The 21103-nt window shown below is 47.3% G+C and overlaps 1 protein-coding gene across 3 annotated transcripts in view; it reads left to right on the top strand.

Moving 5' to 3' along the window:
* LOC119974000 (FYVE, RhoGEF and PH domain-containing protein 3-like) overlaps window positions 1–21103 on the top strand; it is a 351115-nt gene that overhangs the window by 207639 nt on the left and 122373 nt on the right. For all 3 annotated transcript variants that reach the window (XM_038812760.1, XM_038812759.1, XM_038812761.1), the window contains exons 3-4: window positions 4117–4306; window positions 5535–6120. In XM_038812760.1, the coding sequence (XP_038668688.1) occupies window positions 4117–4306; window positions 5535–6120 (776 nt within the window). The remainder of the gene's footprint in view (window positions 1–4116; window positions 4307–5534; window positions 6121–21103) is intronic.

The raw sequence follows: 21103 nt of genomic DNA, 5'->3' as shown, positions 1-21103 counted from the left end.
TTCGATGATATTTGTAAAATTGTGAAAACTTGAATAAAAATATATTCAAAGAAATAAATGGCTGAAGGCTCTGAATACTGTAAAGTCTATGGGCCCTGACAATATTCCAGCAATAGTACTGAAGGCATGTGCTCCAGAACCTGCCGCGCCCCTGGACAATCTGTAACAGCATAGCTACGACATTGGTATCTACCCAGGAATGTGAAGAATTGCCCAGGCATGTCCTGCACAAGAGAAATAGGACATATCCAACCCGGCCAATTACTGCCCCTTCAGTCTACTCTTGATTACCATTAAGGTAATGGAAGGAGTCATCAACAGTGATATCAAGTGGCACTTACTCACAATAACCTGTTCACGGGCGCTCCGTTTGTGTTCCACCAAGATCATTCCTCTGCTGACCTCATTACAGCTTGGTTCCAACATCCACAAAAGAGCCGAGCTCCAGAGGTGAGATGAGAATGACTGCTCTTGACATCAGGGCCGCATTTGGCCAAGTATGGCATCAAGGAGCCTGAGTAAAACTGGAGTCAATGGGAATGGGTGGGGGGAAACTCTCCACTGGTTGGACCTGGCACAAAGAATAATGGTTGTGGTGTTTGGAGGTCAATCATCACAGCTCCAGGATATCACTACAGGAGTTCCTCAGGTTGGTGTCCTCGGCCTTTATCAATGTCCTTCCTTCCATCCTAAGGTCAGATGTGGGAATGTTTGTAGATGATTCCACATGTTCAGAACCATTCATGCTCCTCAGATGAAGCAGACTATGCCCAAATACAGCAAGACCTGGACAATAGCCAGGCTTGGGCTGACAAGTGGCAAGTAACATTCATGCAACACAAGTACCAGGCAATGACCATCTACAACAAGAAGGGTCCAACCATCACCCCTTGGCATTCAATGACACACCACAGCTCAATCCCCGACCAAATCCTCGGGGTTCCATTGACCAGAAACTGAACTAGACTAGCCTTATAAATACTGTGGTTCAGAGGCTAGAAATCCTGTAACTCACCTCCTGATTCCCCAAAGCCGTGTCCCCCAAGTCAGGAGTGTGATGGAATACTCTCCACTTGGGGGACACGGTAGCACAGTGGTTAGCATAGTTGCTTCACAGCTCCAGGGTTCCAGGTTCGATTCCCAGCTTGGGTCACTGTCTGTGCGGAGTCTGCAAGTTCTCCCCGTTTCTGCATGGATTTCGTCCGGTTTCCTCTCTCAAGTCCCCAAAGTCGAGCTTTGGTTAGGTGAATTGGACATTCTGAATTCTCCCTCTGTGTACAGGCGCCGGAATGTGGCAACTGGGGGATTTTCACAGTAACTTCATTGCAGTGTTAATGCAAGCCTACTTGTGACATTATAGATTATAAAAATAAATAAGTTATGTGTGGAGTTTGCACTTTCTCCCCGTGTCTGCGTAGGTTTCCTCTGGGTGCTCCGGTTTCCTCCCACAGTCCAAAGATGTGCTGGTTAGATGGATTACCCATGATAAATTGCCCTAAGTGTCCAAAAAAAAAGTTGGGTGGGGTTGCTGGGTTACTGGGATGGGGTGGAGGTGTGGGCTCAGGTAGGGTGCTCTTTCCAAGAGCCATGATAAATGGCGGAGCAGGCTCGAAGGGCCAAAAGGCCTCTTCCTGCTCCTATCTTCTATGTATCTATATATGAAAGAATAAAAATGTTTGCCACTGCCTTGGATGTCCCTGGGTTGGCTAATTGAATGCTGCATAGATCAGGCACTCTATAGACAATTAAAGATCACATTATTTGACTCTTGTATCGCATTACAATTTGGCATTGAATAGATACTTGGCAGTATCAATGTCAAGACTTACAGAGGTTGTTTAATCCGTTAGTCTTTTACACTACCCTTATCGACTTGGCAATCTATGCGGATTCATATTTTAAACTTTTGAATCTTGGGCTAAAGTTAAATGTGCTTGGTTCAAACTTGTTTAATTAGTCGATACGGCTATCCCTCATCTTGCACCCCTAAAATGTTCCGATAACAGGGCTTCCGAAACGAAAATACGTTAAACAAAAATCACTTCCCCAAGGGGGAAAAAAACACGTAATAAGGTAGATTAAATTCCTGACATGGCACCTTGTACCTATCTAGTCCCCAAACCCTCTAACTTACTAACTCTTACATTTACTTCCCACCTGCTGCTTCTTTACTGCTTACCACTTCCTGCAATCCATCTCTCCCCAGACCTTGCTCACAGCGAAGTTTCAGGAGAGGGAATAGGCAAGTGGGGAGGGTTGATGGGGTGGTGAGCAGAATGGAATGGGAGAGTCAGAGGAAAGCAGCAAATGGGAGGGCAAGCAAGAGGGATTGAGGTGGTGGTGTGGTAAGCAAAGCATCAGTTTTTACAAAGTAATAGTGTGCACAGTAACCATACAATCTAAAAAAATGTTAAGACAGCATGCGCAGTAACCGTGCTATTCGGGCATTTCACTAATTTACAAATTTTGCAAAACCATGAGTGGGCTATTAGAAGCACTTTAAACAGGGGATGCCTGTACTGATGTTGGAAGTTTCATCCATGAGCATCTACCCTGGCAACAAATGTCCATTGTAATAATATTTCTTGGTGGTTTCAATTACTGATTCAATCTGAAGGTTATTGCAGTGTACTGTATTGGTTTGGCATTATGCAAAATATTTGCATTTCATCCTTAAAAAAATAAGATCTGCCATTTGGATAAAGCTTGCAGATCAAATGGGCCCAGTTATAGATTAGATTGAATTGGGTCGAAATGCAATTTGCCATGGATTGGCATTCTCAGGTGATCTTCTCCCATTACGGAGTACTAATTTGCACATGATGGGTTGTCTATACGTAAAGAATTGAGATTTGTCTGATTAGATATTGTTGTTGAACTTTTTTTCTTTTGTAACCTGGATAGGCTGAGAAGCTGTATAAACATTCCAATGGGTTCAAATATAACCACATTATGCACAACTAATATGTAATCCATCATATTTAGCTGTGGTTTCAAAGCAGCTAGCATCCATATTTTAACATGTGATGGTCTTTCCTCTATTTTTGAATCTCTTTCTCCATTTGCCCTCCCCACCACCGCCAAAGTAGTGCCATTTTTAAATCTTAATTTATGTCAGGTTGGCAAGGTGTGATTTTAAATAAAACAAAATAAAAATTCATTTGGATAGAGGAGTCACAAAACAGTGCAACTTTTAAAGTGGGATCTTTAAGTTCCCTTTGTAATTCGAGCTAACGTGGCTTGTGATCCATTTAAAATAGGTTTATAAACTTTGCATGGTACTGCTGTCGGGTACAATTGCCTTCGTCTGATCACAGCCCAATTTTAATACTGCCTCAAATTGCAAATGTGTTGCTATGGTTACTGCTTACGTAAAACAGTTAAGACTGGTTCATATGCAAATATTTAGAAGCAACACATCATAACAATATACTTAAGCTGGTAAGTTTGTCTTTCTTTTTTGTAATTCTTACAGACGGGCTAGTATTTTGCTGGACTTATTGAATGTAACTGTTGATTTTGAATTCAATATACTTTTTCTGAGAAAGAGGAAGGAAGCTGTGGAGGAGCTGAACATACCCCCAGAAAGACATGTGCAGAGTACATATCGCAAAAATTAGCAACAGTGCAATAATGATCAACCCACTGTGTAATCATCCATTAATGAAAAATAAAACAGTTGACATATTCATGGCAGTGGAAGAAAATGAAGTGAATTATTTGACTATAATTGCCTTTTTTGCCTTGGGTGCTGCAGTACCTTTACTCATGGTTACAAAACCACACTTTTTTTTAATCCTTTTCGGTACTTCCTGTTCTAGCAACAAGGAAGCACAAGTCCAACTTTCAATCATTGAACGTTGTGCGATATGTCTCTGAATGACAGGTTAAAAATGGAGTATAGTAAGGGAATGTCTCACCAAACATGAAGTTAAAATCTTACAGGTTCCTTTCAGGGTATGTTATGGGATCTTGCAGCACAAAGCAGAAACCTGGAGTGTGATAAATGAAAACTTGTTGCTGGTCTGTTCTTGATGAGGAGTGATTTATGAAGACACGAGGTGAGTTGTAAAGAAGAACTTCAGCATTAAATAACTGTCCGTATTTTTATATCAGTACCTCCTAAGCCTGTCCACCTCCAAGCCCTGTGTTACGAAGAACCATTTCAGCTGATTCCTCCAGCTCCATCGAGGCCTCTACCAGCTGTCCCTAAGCTAACAAAGAACTCCTATTCCAAGGCTGAGAGCAAAGAAACACCAGGATTATCTTGTGTCTCCTCACTTATTGAGAAATTTGAAAGTGTCAGGTAAGCCATTATGTCTACCTACTTGTTAAGCTTTTAAAAAATGTTATTGATCCATCTTGGATAAGGTTTGCTTTTCTATCACCCTGCTGGAGTAAGTGAGATTACAGAGGGTGGGACTATAGCTTTCACCACCACTGCTCTGTTGTTTAAGCACCTGAGGGAAATACTTCATTTACATTTTGTGAAACAATTAAATTTATATTGGAAACCGTTTAAGAGGATTTTCCGAAGGCTGAGTGGCTGCACTTATAAATGTTGTTGCCCGCTTCACTGAAAACTGGGCAATCTTCAAATAATTTCCTAAAATATTTACCTGAGATTTCGAACAAGAAATAACATTTTCGCCCTATTCACAAACCAAATAGTGAAGTTGGCTGTTGTCTAAGGAAAACATTTTTCCTGCAATTGAATCAGCTTTTAGTTACCCACACCAGGTTAATTTTGAGGTTTTTCCCGTACCAATGCCCTTTATTCTGTACTGCTATGTGAACAAATCAGTCCTTGGATAATTCTCCAAGATAATATCTTGGGCCACCAAGTAATAGTTTTATTTCCATTTGTCGATTAGCTCATTTATTTTACATTATTAAACGAATATTTCCATTTTGAAGGCAGAGCCAGTCAAGTAAGTAGAACCTTGATTTTTGAGCCAGTTATTGGGGAATAAGGCAGTCAAATGTTGTTGTTTTGGTTCAAATGGCTGTATTCAGCTTCTGTTTCCTGAACTGGTATGTAGAAATTCAAAATGAACTGCCCAGAATTTATCTCTTCTCTAAATCCATGGATAATACTAACATTAGTAATATCCTCAAAAAACTTAGTTGCCAAATACACTGATGATGTTCAATGTTGTTTCTGACTTGATAGAAAAGCTATTATTTTTTCCTACTTTTAAAAAAAAAACTTCTTATAAATCATGGATACCGGCAAATTTGGTCTGTATATTGTTGAATAAAATCAAAAATGACTCAAATTTAGAGTGAATAGGAATATAAACCGAAACAGGATGGGCCAAATAGCCTCTGACTGTAATACTTTCAATGCTTCTAAAAAATCTTCCGATTAAACAGAAAATCTCCTCATAGGTGCTGCCTGGCCTGCTGAGTATTTCCAGCATTTTGTGTTCTTATTTTGGATTTCCAACATCTGTCGTAATGTGGCCTTTGTATTGGATTTAATGGAAACTGAGTTCCTTGCGTCCATGTGAATTGTCAATCTGTTACTGCAGGCTACTAAGTCCAGAGATCGCTAAAAGAAACCAGCTGATTTTGTCCCTCAAAATGGAAAGATCTCAGGACTCCTCGGAAGGTGCAGCATCTGACAGTGAATTGGAACCAGCTGGCTCAGCTGAGGGTACCACAGATAAAACTGATTCGAATGAACATGAAACAGGCATGGAAGTGATGGAACATTCAAATGAGGGCAGTGTTGTAATGACAGAAAGTGATGGACAAGACAATAACTCTACGGGCATAACCAGGACTCAAGAGGCTAGTGTTGCAGCTGAAATTGGTGGGTCTACTCTGGAGCAAAATGGGAATGGTAAAATACCCAACAGAGACAGTGGGATTGATAGTCCCTCGTGTAGTGGGGAAGGTGAAGTTTTTCCCAATGAAGAGGGCATCGATGAGAAAAAGAATGTCAATTCTGTAGACAATGGCAATGACACGGAGATCAAAACTCATGATGTTTCTGAAATACAACAAAAAAGAGATTCCACCCAGGAAGAAGATGACAGTGATATGGATGAGGGCAGCAGTGAAGAAAATGAAGCAGCAGAAGTGTCTAAGATTGAACAGTCAGAAACAATTAAGGTAAGATGTTATTTTCAGAGATTTTAATCACGAGGGTACTGATTAGGTGGATTGATTATGATCAATTTGCTGGGGGTGCGAGTAAAGGGCAGGGGAGTGGTCCTCAGTAGAGTGCCCTTTCAGAGGGTTGGTGCAGATTGGATGGGCCAAATAGCCACCTCTTGCACTGTAGGGATTCTATGAACGCAGCTGAACATATCACACAATAGTTTGTGGGCAATAGTTCGGAATGCAATATTTAAACATGTTTTTTTCCATGAAATCTTGAAATACTCACACATACATTGTTTGTTGCCAGATTAGCATTATTAGACGTATTCATAATCCATATTGCTACAATGAGCAAAGAAAATAATACAGTAAATTGTGAGCAGCTTCCTAGAATTGGGGACTTAAATATTCTTGAAGTATTTGCTTTTTGCTGACAAACACAACTGGGTAGAAACACAGGGTTTGGAAAATTCCTGTGCAGTGAGAAAATGTACCTCAATCAGTATTTCCTCCCTAAGTTTTCTTCTTTTCACATTTCTCTTCATTTGAGCAACGGGTGCTGCAGAGACTTCAATCAATGAACGTAACACAATTAATCCTGGTGCTGGCAATATATGTTGACATGCTCTATCTAACAACAGTACAATTCACCAATCTGTGGAGATGAAATGGTGGCATTATCAGACCCAACTATAAACTCATAATGGCTGAAAGACAGAACAAAACCCAATGCTGATGTAACTGTGGTTTGAGTGGTTAGAACTAACGTTAAATCAGAAATACAAGTCTTATCTAAGAGTTTGAATTAGTGACAGGAATGAAGAGTGGGAAGATTGTAGAAACCAATGAAGAGACCAAAAAATAATGAGGACGGCAGATGTAGGGTAAATCTTACAGATTGTGTCATGGGTAATTGCAGTGTTTTTTACCCTAAACACATCAGGATCAAAGAGAATGGGAAATGTGCCCATTACAATTGGGGGCAGCACGGTAGCATGGTGGTTAGCATAAATGCTTCACAGCTCCAGGGTCCCAGGTTCGATTCCCGGCTGGGTCACTGTCTGTGCGGAGTCTGCATGTCCTCCCCGTGTGTGCGTGGGTTTCCTCCGGGTGCTCCGGTTTCCTCCCACAGTCCAAAGATGTGCGGGTTAGGTGGATTGGCCATGCTAAATTGCCCGTAGTGTCCTAAAAAAAAAGTAAGGTTAAGGGGGGGGTTGTTGGGTTACGGGTATAGGTTGGATACGTGGGTTTGAGTAGGGTGATCATTGCTCGGCACAACATCGAGGGCCGAAGGGCCTGTTCTGTGCTGTACTGTTCTATATTCAATCAATTTTTGAAGACATGCTAAATATACTTGATCAATATTTTTGTTATTGCATTCAAAGGGGAGAAGTAAGATTTAATGCCAGATGTACAGGAATCTGTAAAGTGAAATCGAGACACCAGAAGACATAAAGTTATTTTTTTAAAACAGTAATGAGTAAAATATGGGATTTAAATACTTCATTTGGTACTTAAAGCTGGCTATGCCATTCAAGATTATAGCTGATCTACCTCAACTCTATGTCCCTGCAATATCCTCAGATCCCTTAATTCCCTTCGTACCCACAAATTGGCCTCAGTCTTGGATTCCATCCGGAGCCTCAAAGGAATAATCACTGGATTATTACCTGAGTCACAAGAAAGTTAGCGTCGGGTAAATAAGATTAACAAGTTAAATACATGGTTTAAAGATTGGTGTTGGAAGAATTGGTTTCGATTTGTGGGGCAAAATTACCAGTACAGAGGAAAGTGGGAGCTGTACCATTGAGACGGTCTTCACCTGAATTGTGCTGGGACCAGTGTTCTGTGAGTCGTATATCTATGGCAGTAGAGAGGGTTTTAAACTAAATAGTGGGCCAGGTGGAGGGGTAGATCACAGGAAGGAAGATGTGGTAAAGTGAAAGGCCAAGGTGATGGAGCAAGGTAGAAATAAGGGTAATGATAAACAGAGCATGGCAGGAAAGGACAGAATACAAATTTGTGTGTGCCAGGAGATGAGGACCAAGTTGTCAAAAATAATAAAAAGACAATCTAATGGCTCAGTACCCGAATGCCTGTAGTATTTGTAACAAAAATAAATATGTATGACCTAATAGCCATACAAAGATGTGGGTGCAAGGTGACCAAGGCTGGGATCTAATATTCCAAAATAATTTTTATTGAAATTTTTACAAAATATAATCATCTTAGCTCTATTAACATACAACTGCGGTAACACCCCATGAACAATACCCCCCTAGCTTCAAGAGCAACTTCAAACAGAACAAAAAAAAGAACAACAACAAAGAAAAAGAACAAAGAGAAAAACCAAAAAAGAGAGAGATAGCACCCTCCACACACCCATGTGCACAGTTCTCCCTCCCCCCTATCCTTAACCCCACCCCCGGGTTGCTGCTGCTGTCGGCCTCTTTTCCTACCGTTCCGCCAGGAAGTCCAGAAAAGGCTGCCACCGCCTGAAAAACCCCTGTACTGATCCCCTCAGGCCAAATTTCACCCGCTCCAATTTAATGAACCCCACCATATCCGAGATCCAGGCCTCCACGCTTGGGGGCCTCGCATCCTTCCACTGGAGCAAGATCCTCCGCCGGGCTACTAGGGACGCAAAGGCCAGGACCCCGGCCTCTATCGCCTCCTGCACTCCCGGCTCCACTGCAACCCCAAAAATTGCGAGTCCCCAGCCTGGCTCGACCCTGGATCCCACCACCCTCGACACTGCCTTTGCCACCCCCTTCCAAAACTCCCCCAACGCTAGGCATGCCCAAAACATATGGGCGTGGTTCGCTGGGCTCCCCGAGCACCTAGCACACCTGTCCTCGCCCCTGAAAAACCTACTCATCCTCGTCCCAGTCATGTGGGCCCTATGCAGCACCTTGAACTGTATGAGGCTAAGCCTCGCACAGGAAGAGGAGGAATTCACTGTCTACAGGGCATCCGCCCACGTCCCCTCCTCAATCTACTCCCCCAGCTCCTCTTCCCACTTCCCCTTCAGTTCCTCCACCGAGGCCTCGTCTACCTCCTGCATTACCCGGTATATGTCCGAGATCCTCCCTCCTCCGACCCACATCCCCGAGAGCACCCTATCCCGCACCCCTCGCGGGGGCAGCAAGGGGAACCCCTCCACCTGCTGCCTGGCAAACGCCCTCACCTGGATGTACCTAAACATGTTCCCCGGGGGGGAGCCCAAACTTCCCCTCCAACTCCCCCAAGCTCGCCAACCTCCCCTCCACAAACAGGTCCCTCAACCTCCTAACCCCTGCCCTGTGCCAGCCCAGAAATCCGCCATCAATCCTCCCTGGGACAAACCGATGGTTCCCCCGTATCGGGGCCTCCATTGAGCCCCCCATTTCTCCCCTGTGCCGTCTCCATTGCCCCCAAATTTTGAGGGTAGCCGCCACCACCGGGCTCGTGGTATACCTCGTTGGAGGGAGCGGCAACGGCACCGTTACTAGCGCTTCCAGGCTCGTGCCCACACTAGACGCTGCCTCCATCCTCTTCCACGCTGCCCCCTCCTCGTCCATTGCCCACTTACGCACCATCTCTGCGTTGGCCGCCTAGTAGTACCCACAGAGGTTGGACAATGCCAGCCCCCGCCTATCCCTACCTCGCTCCAGGAACACTCTTCGAACCCTCGGAGTCCCATGCGCCCACACAAAACCCGTGATACTGCTGTTGACCTTCCTGAAAAAGGCCTTTGGGATAAGGATGGGGAGGCACTGGAACAAGAACAAAAACCTCGGGAGCACCGTCATCTTGACGGACTGCACCCTACCCGCCAGTGACAGCGGTAACATATCCCATCTCTTAAACTCCTCCTCCATCTGCTCCACCAATCTTGTGAGGTTGAGCTTGTGCAGGGCCCCCCAGCTCCCCGCCACCTGGACCCCTAGGTACCTAAAACTCTTCCCTGCCTGCTTCAATGGGAGCCTACCAATCCCCTCCTCTTGATCCCCCGGATGCACCACAAACACCTCACTCTTGCCCAGGTTCAGCTTATACCCCGAGAAACCCCCGAATTCCCCAAGAATCCTCATCACCTCTGGCATCCCCCCCACCGGGTCCGCCACATATAGCAACAGGTCGTCCGCGTACAGCGACACTCGATGCTCCTCCCCACCCCGCACCAGGCCCCTCCAGTTCCCTGACTCCCTCAGTGCCATGGCCAGGGGCTCAATCGCCAACGCGAAGAGCAAGGGGGACAGGGGGCACCCCTGTCTCGTCCCCCGATGCAGCCGAAAGTACTCCGACCTCCTCCTATTCGTGGCTACACTTGCCATCGGGGCCTCGTAAAGCAGCCTCACCCACCGGATAAACCCCTCCCCAAACCCAAACCTCTCCAACACCCCCCACAAGTACTCCCACTCCACCCTATCGAAGGCCTGCTCCGCGTCCAACGCCACCACTATCTCCGCCTCCCCTTCCACCGCCGGCATCATAATGACATTGAGGTTCAACGCACATTTGTGTTCAGCTGCCTTCCCTTCACAAACCCCGTCTGGTCCTCATGTATGACCCCCGGCACACAATCCTCTATTCTAGTGGCCAGGATCTTTGCCAGCAGCTTAGCATCGGCGTTCAACAGCGAAATCGGCCTATATGATCCACACTGTAGAGGGTTCTTGTCCCGCTTCAGGATCACCTCCTCCCTTGCCTCGTTGAAGGTCCGGACCAAATGGGGGCCCAACAGGTCCAAATACTTTTTATATAATTCGGCCGGAAACCCGTCCGGCCCTGGCGCCTTCCCCGACTGCATGCTCCCTATCCCTTTGACCACCTCCTCCAACTCAATCGGCGCCCCTAGTCCCTCCACCCGCTCCTCTTCCACCCTCGGGAATCGCAACTTGTCCAGGAAGCGCCCCATTCCACCCTCCTCCACCGGGGGTTCAGACAGGTACAGTTCCCCATAGAAGTCCCTGAAGACCCCATTGACCTCTACCCGCCTCCGCACCACCTTCCCAGCTCTATCCGTCACTCCCCCAATCTCCCTAGCCGCGTCTCGCTTCCGGAGCTTGTGCGCCAGCATCCTGCTCGCCTTCTCCCCGTGTTCGTACACCGCCCCCTGTGCTTTCCTCCTCTGGGCTTCCGCCTTTCTGGTCATCAGTAGATCAAATCTGGCCTGAAGGCTACGCCTCTCCCCCAGCGATCCCTCCTCCGGGGCCTCCGCATATCTCCTATCCACCTGCACCATCTCCCCTATCAGTCTTTCCCTTTCCCTCTGCTCCCCCCTCTCCCTATGGGTTCGGATGGAGATCAATTCCCCCCTCATCACCGCCTTCAATGCCTCCCAGATAGTCCCCACCCGAACCTCCCCGTTATCATTGGCCTCGAGGTATCTCTCAATACAACCCCGGACCCTCCCGGCCACCTCCTCATCTGCCAGCAGCCCCACCTCCATGCGCCAGAGCGGACGTTGGTCCTTCTCTTCCCCCAGCCCGAGATCCATCCAGTGCGGGGCATGATCCGAAATGGCAATGGCGGAGTATTCCACTTCCTCCACCCTCGACACCAGCCCCCTGCTCAGGAAAAAAAAATCAATCCTTGAGTAGGCCTTATGTACATGGGAGAAAAACGAGTATTCCCTGGCCCTTGGCCTCGCAAACCTCCAAGGGTCCACCCCACCCATCTGGTCCATAAATCCCCTCAACACCTTAGCCGCCGCCGACCTCCTGCCCGTCCGGGACTTGGATCGATCCAATGGGGGATCCAGTACTGTGTTAAAGTCTCCACCCATGATCAGGCCCACCGCCTCCAGGTCCGGAATGTGGCCCAACATACGCCGCATGAACCCCGCATCGTCCCAATTTGGGGCATAAACATTCACCAACACTACCCGCTCCCCCTGCAGCTTGCCACTCACCATCACATATCTCCCGCCACTGTCAGCCACCACCTTCAATGCCTCAAATGACACCTTCTTCCCCACCAGGATCGCCACCCCCTTACTCCTCTCATCCAGCCCTGAGTGGAATACCTGGCCCACCCACCCCTTTCTCAGCCGGACCTGGTCCACCACTCTCAGGTGTGTCTCCTGGAGCATGGCCACATCCGCCTTCAGCCCCTTCAAGTGCGCAACTACTCGGGCCCTTTTGACCAGCCCATTTAGCCCCCTCACATTCCAGGTTATCAGCCGGATCCGAGGGCTCCCTGCCCCCTTCCCCTGCCGATTAGCCATACCCCATCCCTTGCCCACCCCCTGCCAGCGTCCCATGCTCTGCCAGTTCCCTACGGCGGCAACTCCCCCCCCCCCCCCCCCCCCTGCCCCTCCAGCACCCCCTGCATCCTCTAGCTCCTTTCCTAACCGTTTTTCAGCAGCAACCCGCTATCCCCCCCCCCCCGGCTAGGACCCCTCCTAACCGCGCGCCCCCCCCCTCTACAACACTCCCGTGAGCCAGCTATCTTCTGCTGACCCCGGCGGCTCCCGCCCTACTTTCGGCTCATCCCAACGTGGGACTGCCCCTCCTCCATTGTGCCCATCAACCAGTCCACCCTCCCCCGCTCCTGCGCGGGAAAATAAAAAAACCCGCCCTCTCCCAGCGCGGGAACCCCGCAGAAAGCCCGCGCTTTCGCCCTGCCGGGCCCTGCCTCCTCCAGGGCCACTCCCATTGTCAGTCCCCCCCACCAGCTCCCCGAACACCCCGTTTACCCCTCAGTCCGAACCCGTCCACCCAACTCCTGCTTGAAAACCCATTTTTTAAAAAAAACACCCGTACGACGCCACCCCACATCTTACCCTAAACCCCGCAAATACACATACAGTATAAATAAATACAGTATTCTACAGCATCCCCCCTCCGGGGGACCCTCAGTTTGAGTCCAGTTTCTCGGCTTGCACGAAGGCCCACGCCTCCTCCGGGGACTCAAAGTAGTGGTGTCGATCCTTATAGGTGACCCACAGACGCGCCGGCTGCAGCATTCCAAACTTCACCTTCCGTCTGTGGAGCACCGCCTTCGTTCGGTTAAACACGGCCCTCCGCCTCGCCACTTCCGCACTCGAGTCCTGGAAGATCCGCACCTCCGTGTTCTCCCATTTGCTGCTCCGCTCCTTCTTGGCCCACTGGAGCACACACTCACGATCCACGAACCGGTGGAACCTCACCAACACCGCCCGTAGCGGCTCGTTCGGCTTGGGCCTCCTAGCCAGAATTCTGTGGGCCCCCTCCGACTCCAAGGGCCCCTGGAAGGACCCAGCCCCCATCAGCGTGTTCAGCATCACCACCACATAGGCCGCTAGGTCCGACCCCTCCAGCCCCTCCGTGAGGCCCAGGATCCGTAAATTTTTCCTCCTCGACCGGTTGTCCAACTCCTCGAACCGCTCCTGCCATCTTTTATGGAGCGCCTCGTGCATCTCCACCTTCCCCACCACGGCCGCGACCTCGTCCTCCCTTTCGGCGGCCTGTTGCTGCAGCTCCCGGATCGCAGCCCCCTAGGCCATCTGGGTCTCCATCAGTTCCCTGTTGGTTACCTTGATGGACTCCAGCAGCTCCACTTTCAAATCCTGGAAGCAGAGCAGCAGAGTCGTCTGCTGCTCCTGGACCCACTTCTTCAGCTCCTCGAAACTTTCGCCGGCCGCCATTTTGTCCTTCGGGTCCCGATTTTTTCTAAGTGTTTTTTCTCCCGATTCTCTCCCTGCCCCGCTCCTGGTCTGCACCATGGAGCCACTGGGGCGACTCCTGGCCTCTTTCCCCCGTCGGGATTTGCCTCCTCAGGTCCGTTGGGGGCCTTTAAAAAAGCCCCGAAGTCCGTTGATATCGGGAGCCGCCGAACGTGCGGCTCAGCTGTTCATTGCCGCTACCGGAAGTGGGATCTAATATTCAAGAGTACTTGATGTTTCAGAAGGACAGTAAGCTAGGAAAAGGTGATGGATGGCTCTGTTAATTGAACATGACATTCGTAGTGAGGACTGACCTTGGTTCTAAAGGTCAAGATGTAGAATCAGTTTGGGTAGAAATAAAAAAAAGCAAAGGTAGTAAGTCATTTGTGCAGTGCATAGATACCCTAACAAAGTTTACACTATAGGATGAAGTATTTAGAAGAAATAATCGGGGCTTTTAAAAAAAGATACTCCAATAATCATGATTTTCATCTGCATGTAGATTGGATGAAATCTGTTATTTGAAATTGCTGGAAACTATTATTAAGGAGGTTATAGAGGAACACTTAAAAAATCTTAATGCAATCAGGTCGAGTCAACATAGCTTTGTGAAGGTAAGTCATATTTGATTGATTTATTAGACTTCTTTGAGGAAGTAACAAGCAAGATGGATAAAGGGGGACCTGTAGATGTACTGATTTCCAGGAGGCATTTGATAAGGTGCTACATCAAAAGTTACTATGCAAAATAAGTGCTCATGGTGTCAGGATAACATGGCATGAAAGGAGTATTGGTTAACTAATAGGAATAAATGGGTAATTTTCGGGTTGGAAAGCTGTAATGAGTGGAGTGCCACGGGGATCAGTGTTGGGGTCTCAACTATTTCTAATCTATATCAGTGACTTGGCTGAAGGGACAGATTGTATGGTTGCTAAATTTGCTGATGTCACAAAGATAGGTAAGAAAGTAAGTTGTGAAGAGGGCATAAAGAGTCTGCAAAGGAATTTTGATAGGTTATGTGAGTGGGGGAAACAAATTGGCAGATGAAGTATAATGTCAAAAAATGTGAGCTTGTCAATTTTGGCAGGAAGAATAGAAGCACGTTATTTGGATGGAGAGAGACTGCAGAATTCTATGGTACGGACGGATGGGGGTATCCTGGCACATATCCATGATTGAATGGTGGAGCAGACTCAGTGGTCCGAGTGGCCTGATTCTGCTCCTATGTCTCATGGTCTTATAAACCACAAAAAGCAAGATGGAGCAAATTGGTGTTGGTGTTCATTGCAAAGGGAATGGAATATAAAAGTAGGGAAGTTTTACACATTCAAGTGTTGCGTATGGTTTTGATATCCTGACTTAAAGGATATAATTGCATTAGAAGCAATTCAGAGAAGGTTCATTCAACTGATTCCTGGGATAATGGGGCTATGTTATGATGAAAGATTGGACAGGTTGAGCCTCTATCCACTGGAGTTTCCAAGAATGAGAGGTGATTTTATTGAAACACTATTGAAACACACAAGATCCTGACGAAACTTGACAGAGTAGATGCTGAAGGGATGTTTCTCTTTGTGGGAGAGACTGGAACTAGGGGACACGGTTTGAAAATAAGTGGTCTCCCATTACTACAAAGAAGAGGAGAACATTTTTTTTTCTGAGGGCGTTTAGCATGTTGAACTCTATTCCCCAGGGAACTTTGGAGGCAGGATCTTAGAATATTCTAAAGGCTGCGTTAGATTAACTCCCTTGGTTATTAAGAATCTAAGGTTATAAGGGACAGGCAGAAAACTGGAGTTGAGACTACAATCAGATCACTGGTGATCTTACCAAATATGGGATAGACTCGAGAGACTGAATGACCTACTCTTGCTCACAAATATGTATGTGTATTTAAATAAAAGCAAAATACTGCGGATGCTGGAAATCTGAATCAAAAGCAGAAAATTCTGGAAAACCTCAGCATCATCTGTGGGGAGAGAAACAAGTAACTTTGCTTCTCGCTCCAGAGATGCTGTTATACCTGCTGAGTTTTTCCAACATTTTCTGTTTTTGTATGTATGTATGTAAAACAACTGAGAATCTGGAGCTTTCAGGGGGAGCTGATTCCAAAGATCTAAAACACTTTGAGTGAAGCAATTTCTCTTCATCTCAGTCCTAAATGGCGGACCCTTTATTCTGACCTGATGTTCTAGATTGCCAGTCAGAGGAAACATTTTTTCAGCAGCTACTCTGCTTAGGTCTTTAAGAATGTTATGTTTCAATGAGATCGCTTCTCATTCTTCTGAACTCCAAGGAATATAGGTCTAGACTACTCAATCTCTTCTCGTAGGACAATCCCTCATCGGAGGACCCAATCTAATAAATCTTCATTGTATTCCTGCCTGGGCAATTCCCCTCCTTGGGTAAGGAATCTAAAACTGCACACACTCTTAATCTGGCCCCATCTTGTGGATTATAGAAATCTGAAATAAGAATAAAAATGCTGGAAATACCCAGGTCAGGCAATGAATGTGGAGGAAAAAAATAGAACTAATGGCCGGAATTCTCCGGCCGTTGGTAATTCTCTGTTCCTGCCGGCAGCGCACCCCACAGCGTGCGGTGGTTTCAATGGGAAATCTCATTGACAGATGGCAGGAGCAGAGACTCCCACCTCCCAATGAACGGCGTGCCGTCGAGAACCATGGGAGAGATCCGAGAATCTAGTCTTTAATGTTTCAGGTTGATGCGCTTTCATTAGAACTGATGACAAGAGGACCAGGTTGATTATAGAAGGTAGAGGGTAAAAACCAAGAAGAGCAATGTGTCAGTGAGCCAACATAAAAGTGAATCAAGAAGTCTTCTACAGGTGTATAAATAGTAAAAAGATCGCTGGAGGTGTCTGGATAATTTGGGACCAAAAAGCAGAAATAGAAGCAGAGGACATCACTGAGCTGATTAAATTAGTACTTTGCATCTGTCTTTATCAAGGAAGAAGATGCTGCCTAAGTAATGGTTCAAGAAAAGGCAATGGCTTGGCTAAAAATAAAGAGGTGATATTGAATAGGTTGGCTGTACTTGAGATGCATCCAAGGATACCGAGGAAGGGTGGAAATTGCAGAGACACTGGCCATAATCTTCCGATCCTCCTTAGTACAGGGGTGGTGCCAGAGGACTGAATAATTGCAAATGTTACACACCTGTTCAAAAAAAGGGTGCAAGGGCAAACCCTGCAAATTAAAGGACCAGTAAGTTTAACCCCATGTGGGAGAACTTGGAAAAATGTGGACTCATTAAGGAAGTCCAGCACTGATTAGTTAAGGGCAAAGTTGACATGAACAATTTGCTCGAGTTTTTTGATGATGGTATTACAGTTGATGTGGTGTACAGTGACTTCTAAAAGGCATGTGACAAAGTGCCACATAACAAGCTTCTTAGGAAAGTTGAAGCCCATGGAATAAAAGGGACAGTGACAGCATGGATATGAAACTGGCTGAGTGACAGGAAACACAATAGTAGTCAACAGTTGTTTTTCAGACAGGAAGAAGATTAACAGTGGGGTTCCCCAGAGGTTGGTGTTAGGAGCCCTGCTTTTCTTGATATAAATTAATGATTTGGATTTAGATCTACAGGGCACAATTTCAAAAATTGCATATGACACAAAGCTGGGAGGTTTTGTCAACTGTGAGGAGGAAAGTGATAAAGTTCAAGAGGGCGTAAACAGACTGGTGGAATGGGTGGACGAGTGACAGGTGAAATTTGATATAAAGAAGTATGAAGTGAATAATTTTGGTCGGAAGAACGAAAAAGACAATGTGACATAATGGGTCCTTGTTCCAGCCCTACTCCGGCCCCCTCCCACAACTCTTTTAGCAGTACATCGACAACTCTTACTGTGCCGCTTCATGTTCCTGTTTGGACCTGGAAAAATGTATCACTTTTGTTTCCAATTCCCACTCTTCTGTCACCTTCACATACTCCATCTCCGACACTTCACTTCCCTTCCCTTTCTTGACATCTGTATCTCTTATTTCTGGGGATAGACTGTCCACTAGTATCCATTACAAGCCCACTGACTCTCACAGCTATGTCAACTATAGCTTTTCACACTCCACATCCTGTAAAGACTCCATCCCATTCTCCCAGTTCCTTTGCCCCCGTCGCATCGGTTCTGTTGATGCCATTTTGCAAAGCTGTGCTGCTGACATGTCTTCATTCTTCCTTAATCGTGGTTTCCCACCCACTGTGGTTAACCCCTCCCTCCCAAAACCAGGATTGGGTCCCCCCTTGTCCTCACTTTTCACGCCGCCAGCATCCACATTCAAAGGGTCATCCTCCCCCAGTTCCGCTAACTCCAGCATGATGCCACCACCAAACACATCTTCACATCACCCCCCCTGTCAGCATTCTACAGGGACCATTCCCTCTAGGATACCGTGGTTCATTCCTCCATCACCCAAACAGCTCGCCATCTTCCCATGGCACTATCCCCTGCAATCACAGGAGGTGTAACATCTGCCTCTTTACCTCCTCCCTCCTCACCATCCAAGGGCCTCAACACCCATTTCAAGTGAAACAGCACTTCATGTGCACTTCCTTCAATCTGGTCTATTGCATTCGTCGCTCCCAATGTGGTCTACCCCACTAGACTAGAGACTAAATGCAGACTGGGTGACCGTTTTGCAGAATACCTTTGGTCCGTCTGCATGCAGGACCCAAATCTTCCTGTCACTTACTATTTAAACGCATTGTCCTGCTGTCATGTCCATTGTCTGCCCTTGGCCTGCTGCTATGTTCCAGTGAAGCCCAACACAAACTGGAGGAACAGCAACTCATCTTCTGATTAGGCATGTTACAGCCTCCCAGACTTAATATTGAGCTCAATAACTTCAGACTATGAACTCTCCCCTCCACCTTCACCCCATTTTTGTTTCAATCAATTTATTCTCATTTCTTCCATCCATCCGTTTTCCCCTCACCATTGTCTCCCCTCTTCCCACTCCACCCCACTAGGGCCATTTGTTCCCTGTCCCAAGTTGTTGTTTGACACTCTGCTTACCCCTGTTCTGCTACTAAGACATTTAGATCTCTTAATGTGCACGATCAGCACCTTCTAAGTCATTATCACCACCATTAACATTCCCTTTGTCCTTTTTGTCCACAACATCTTTTTCAGTCTCCACCTGTTGCTGGCCCTCTATCCAGCCCCACTGGTCCACCCCACTCCCAACAACAGTCTCATCATATTTCCACTTCTCTCGAGCTTTGAGAAAGACTCATCCAGACTCGAAATGTTAGCTCCCTTCTCTCTCCACAGATGCTGTCAAACCTGCTGATATTCTCCAGAATTTTCTGCTTCTGTTTCAGATTTCAGAATCCACCATTCCAGCATCCACATAATTTTCTTTTATCTGTTTCCTGGCTGCAGTCAGCCATTTGAAAGCACCAAAAGTGGGCAGGCTTGAGTCATTAAAACTGGGTTTGAAATATTAAAACGTTATAAACCTCAAACCTGAGCCCTTCCAGTTTTAACAGAGGCCAGGCAAAGTGTTGGTGAACCAACACATTCGCAGAGTGGGTTTGTCATTTAAACGTAGATCCTATTTTAAATTTTATGCCGGTGAGTCATGTTTTCTGGGTCTACGGAAACCCAGTAGCTAAAGTGAGTTGAGGGCTGCTCGATCCAGCAGGTAAGTGTCTTCCCACTTACCTGCCTTCCCTCCCAAAATCAGGGTCCCCCACCATCCTCACCTCACCAGATCTTTCCTATCTCTCCACCCCAAATAAGGTTTGCCGCCAGCCAGCCTTAAAGTTCTTCTCCCATCGCCAGGTTCCACATGCACATTGGTACCACAGCCACACTCAATCCTGCTTTAAAGTTGCTAATCCAACCGATCTCGCACGAGATGAGCAGAAATTTCCTTCACTGAAACATTGGGGCGGTATTCTCCGCTCCCGGAACTAAGTGCCCGCGCCCTCATGAACGCCGACGCATTTCACGACGGTGCGAACAGGTCCTGGGCACGACCTATTCTGGCCCCCACAGGGGGCCAGCACGGCACTGGAGTGGTTCACGCCACTCCAGCGTTCCTACGTGGCGCCAAATGGGTGTCGCGCCAATCTGCGCATGTGCAGTTGGGGCAGCTCATTCCTGCGCATGCGCAGTTGGGCCGCGCCATCCTGCGCATGCGCGGAAAAGTTCTAACGCGCCAGCCCCTCACCAACATGGCGCCGGTGTTCTGGGGCCGGCCGCGAAAGGAGGTAGGCCGGAGGGGGAGGGGGGAGGCTGGCCCGCCGATTGGTGGGCCCCGATCGGGGCAGCCCCGGATCACGGCAGCCCCCGGTGAAGGATCTCCCCGGTGTTCCCGCTGGCAGCGACCAGGGGTGGATGGTGCGGCGAGAACATGTCGGAGCAGCCGCTCAGCCCATCTGGGCCAGAGAATCGCCGCGATTCTCTGAGCGGTCCATCGCGATTCACGGGGCGCTGGTTTCGGGGGGGGTGGGAGAATCACGTGTGGGGTTCAGGGCGACATGGCGTGATTCGCACGGCGCCCCGGCGATTCACCCACCCGGCGTGGGGGGGAGAATACCGCCCTGGGTGTATTCAAGCCATTGTATTTGACATGTGATACATTCTCTGTTTCCTTGTCACAAATTCCATCCCACCTCGCAAGTCACTATCTCAGGTTGGACCAGACTGTGTGCAGCCTTGGTGCCCTATTTGACACTGAGCTTCTGAACCACTCTGTCTTCATCAGCATGGCCACCTACATCAATTTCTTTTTAAAAAAAAATAAAAAAATTTAGAGCATCCAATAATTTTCTTTTTCCAATTAAGGGGCAATTTAGCGTGGCCAATCCACCTAACCAACACGTTTTTGGGTTGTGGGGGTGAAACCCATGCAGACATGGGGAGAATGTGCAAATTCCACATGGACAGTGACCCAGGGCCGGGATTTAAACCCGGGTCCTCAGCGCTGTAGTCCTCGTGCTAACCACTGTGCTGGCTCTCCTACTTCAATCTCTATGCAATGCTACCAATTGGTTGGCCAAACCCTCATTTATACTTTGGTTACCTCCAGACCGTACTATTCCAATGTGCTCCTGGCCAGCATTCCATTCTCCACTCTCCGTAGACTTGACCTCATCCAGAAATCTGCAACCTTAACTCGCATTAAGTCCGATTCAACCATTGCCCCTGCGCACGCCAATGTAAATGGCTTTTGAGTCACCAATGCCTTAAATTTAAAACACATCCTTTTGTTCAAATCTCTCCATGGCCTTGGCTCCATCCGACCTCTAACCTTTGAACCTTAACCACCCGAGATTTGTGTTTCTCCCAACTGGATCTCACCATTAGCGCCTGTGCCTTCTGCCCTCTAT

This window comes from Scyliorhinus canicula, chromosome 11, assembly GCF_902713615.1.
Source record: "Scyliorhinus canicula chromosome 11, sScyCan1.1, whole genome shotgun sequence".
Classification (NCBI taxonomy): Eukaryota; Metazoa; Chordata; class Chondrichthyes; order Carcharhiniformes; family Scyliorhinidae; genus Scyliorhinus; species Scyliorhinus canicula.
The sequence above is the reverse complement of the archived record's forward strand: the minus strand, read 5'-3'. Positions and strand labels throughout refer to the sequence as shown.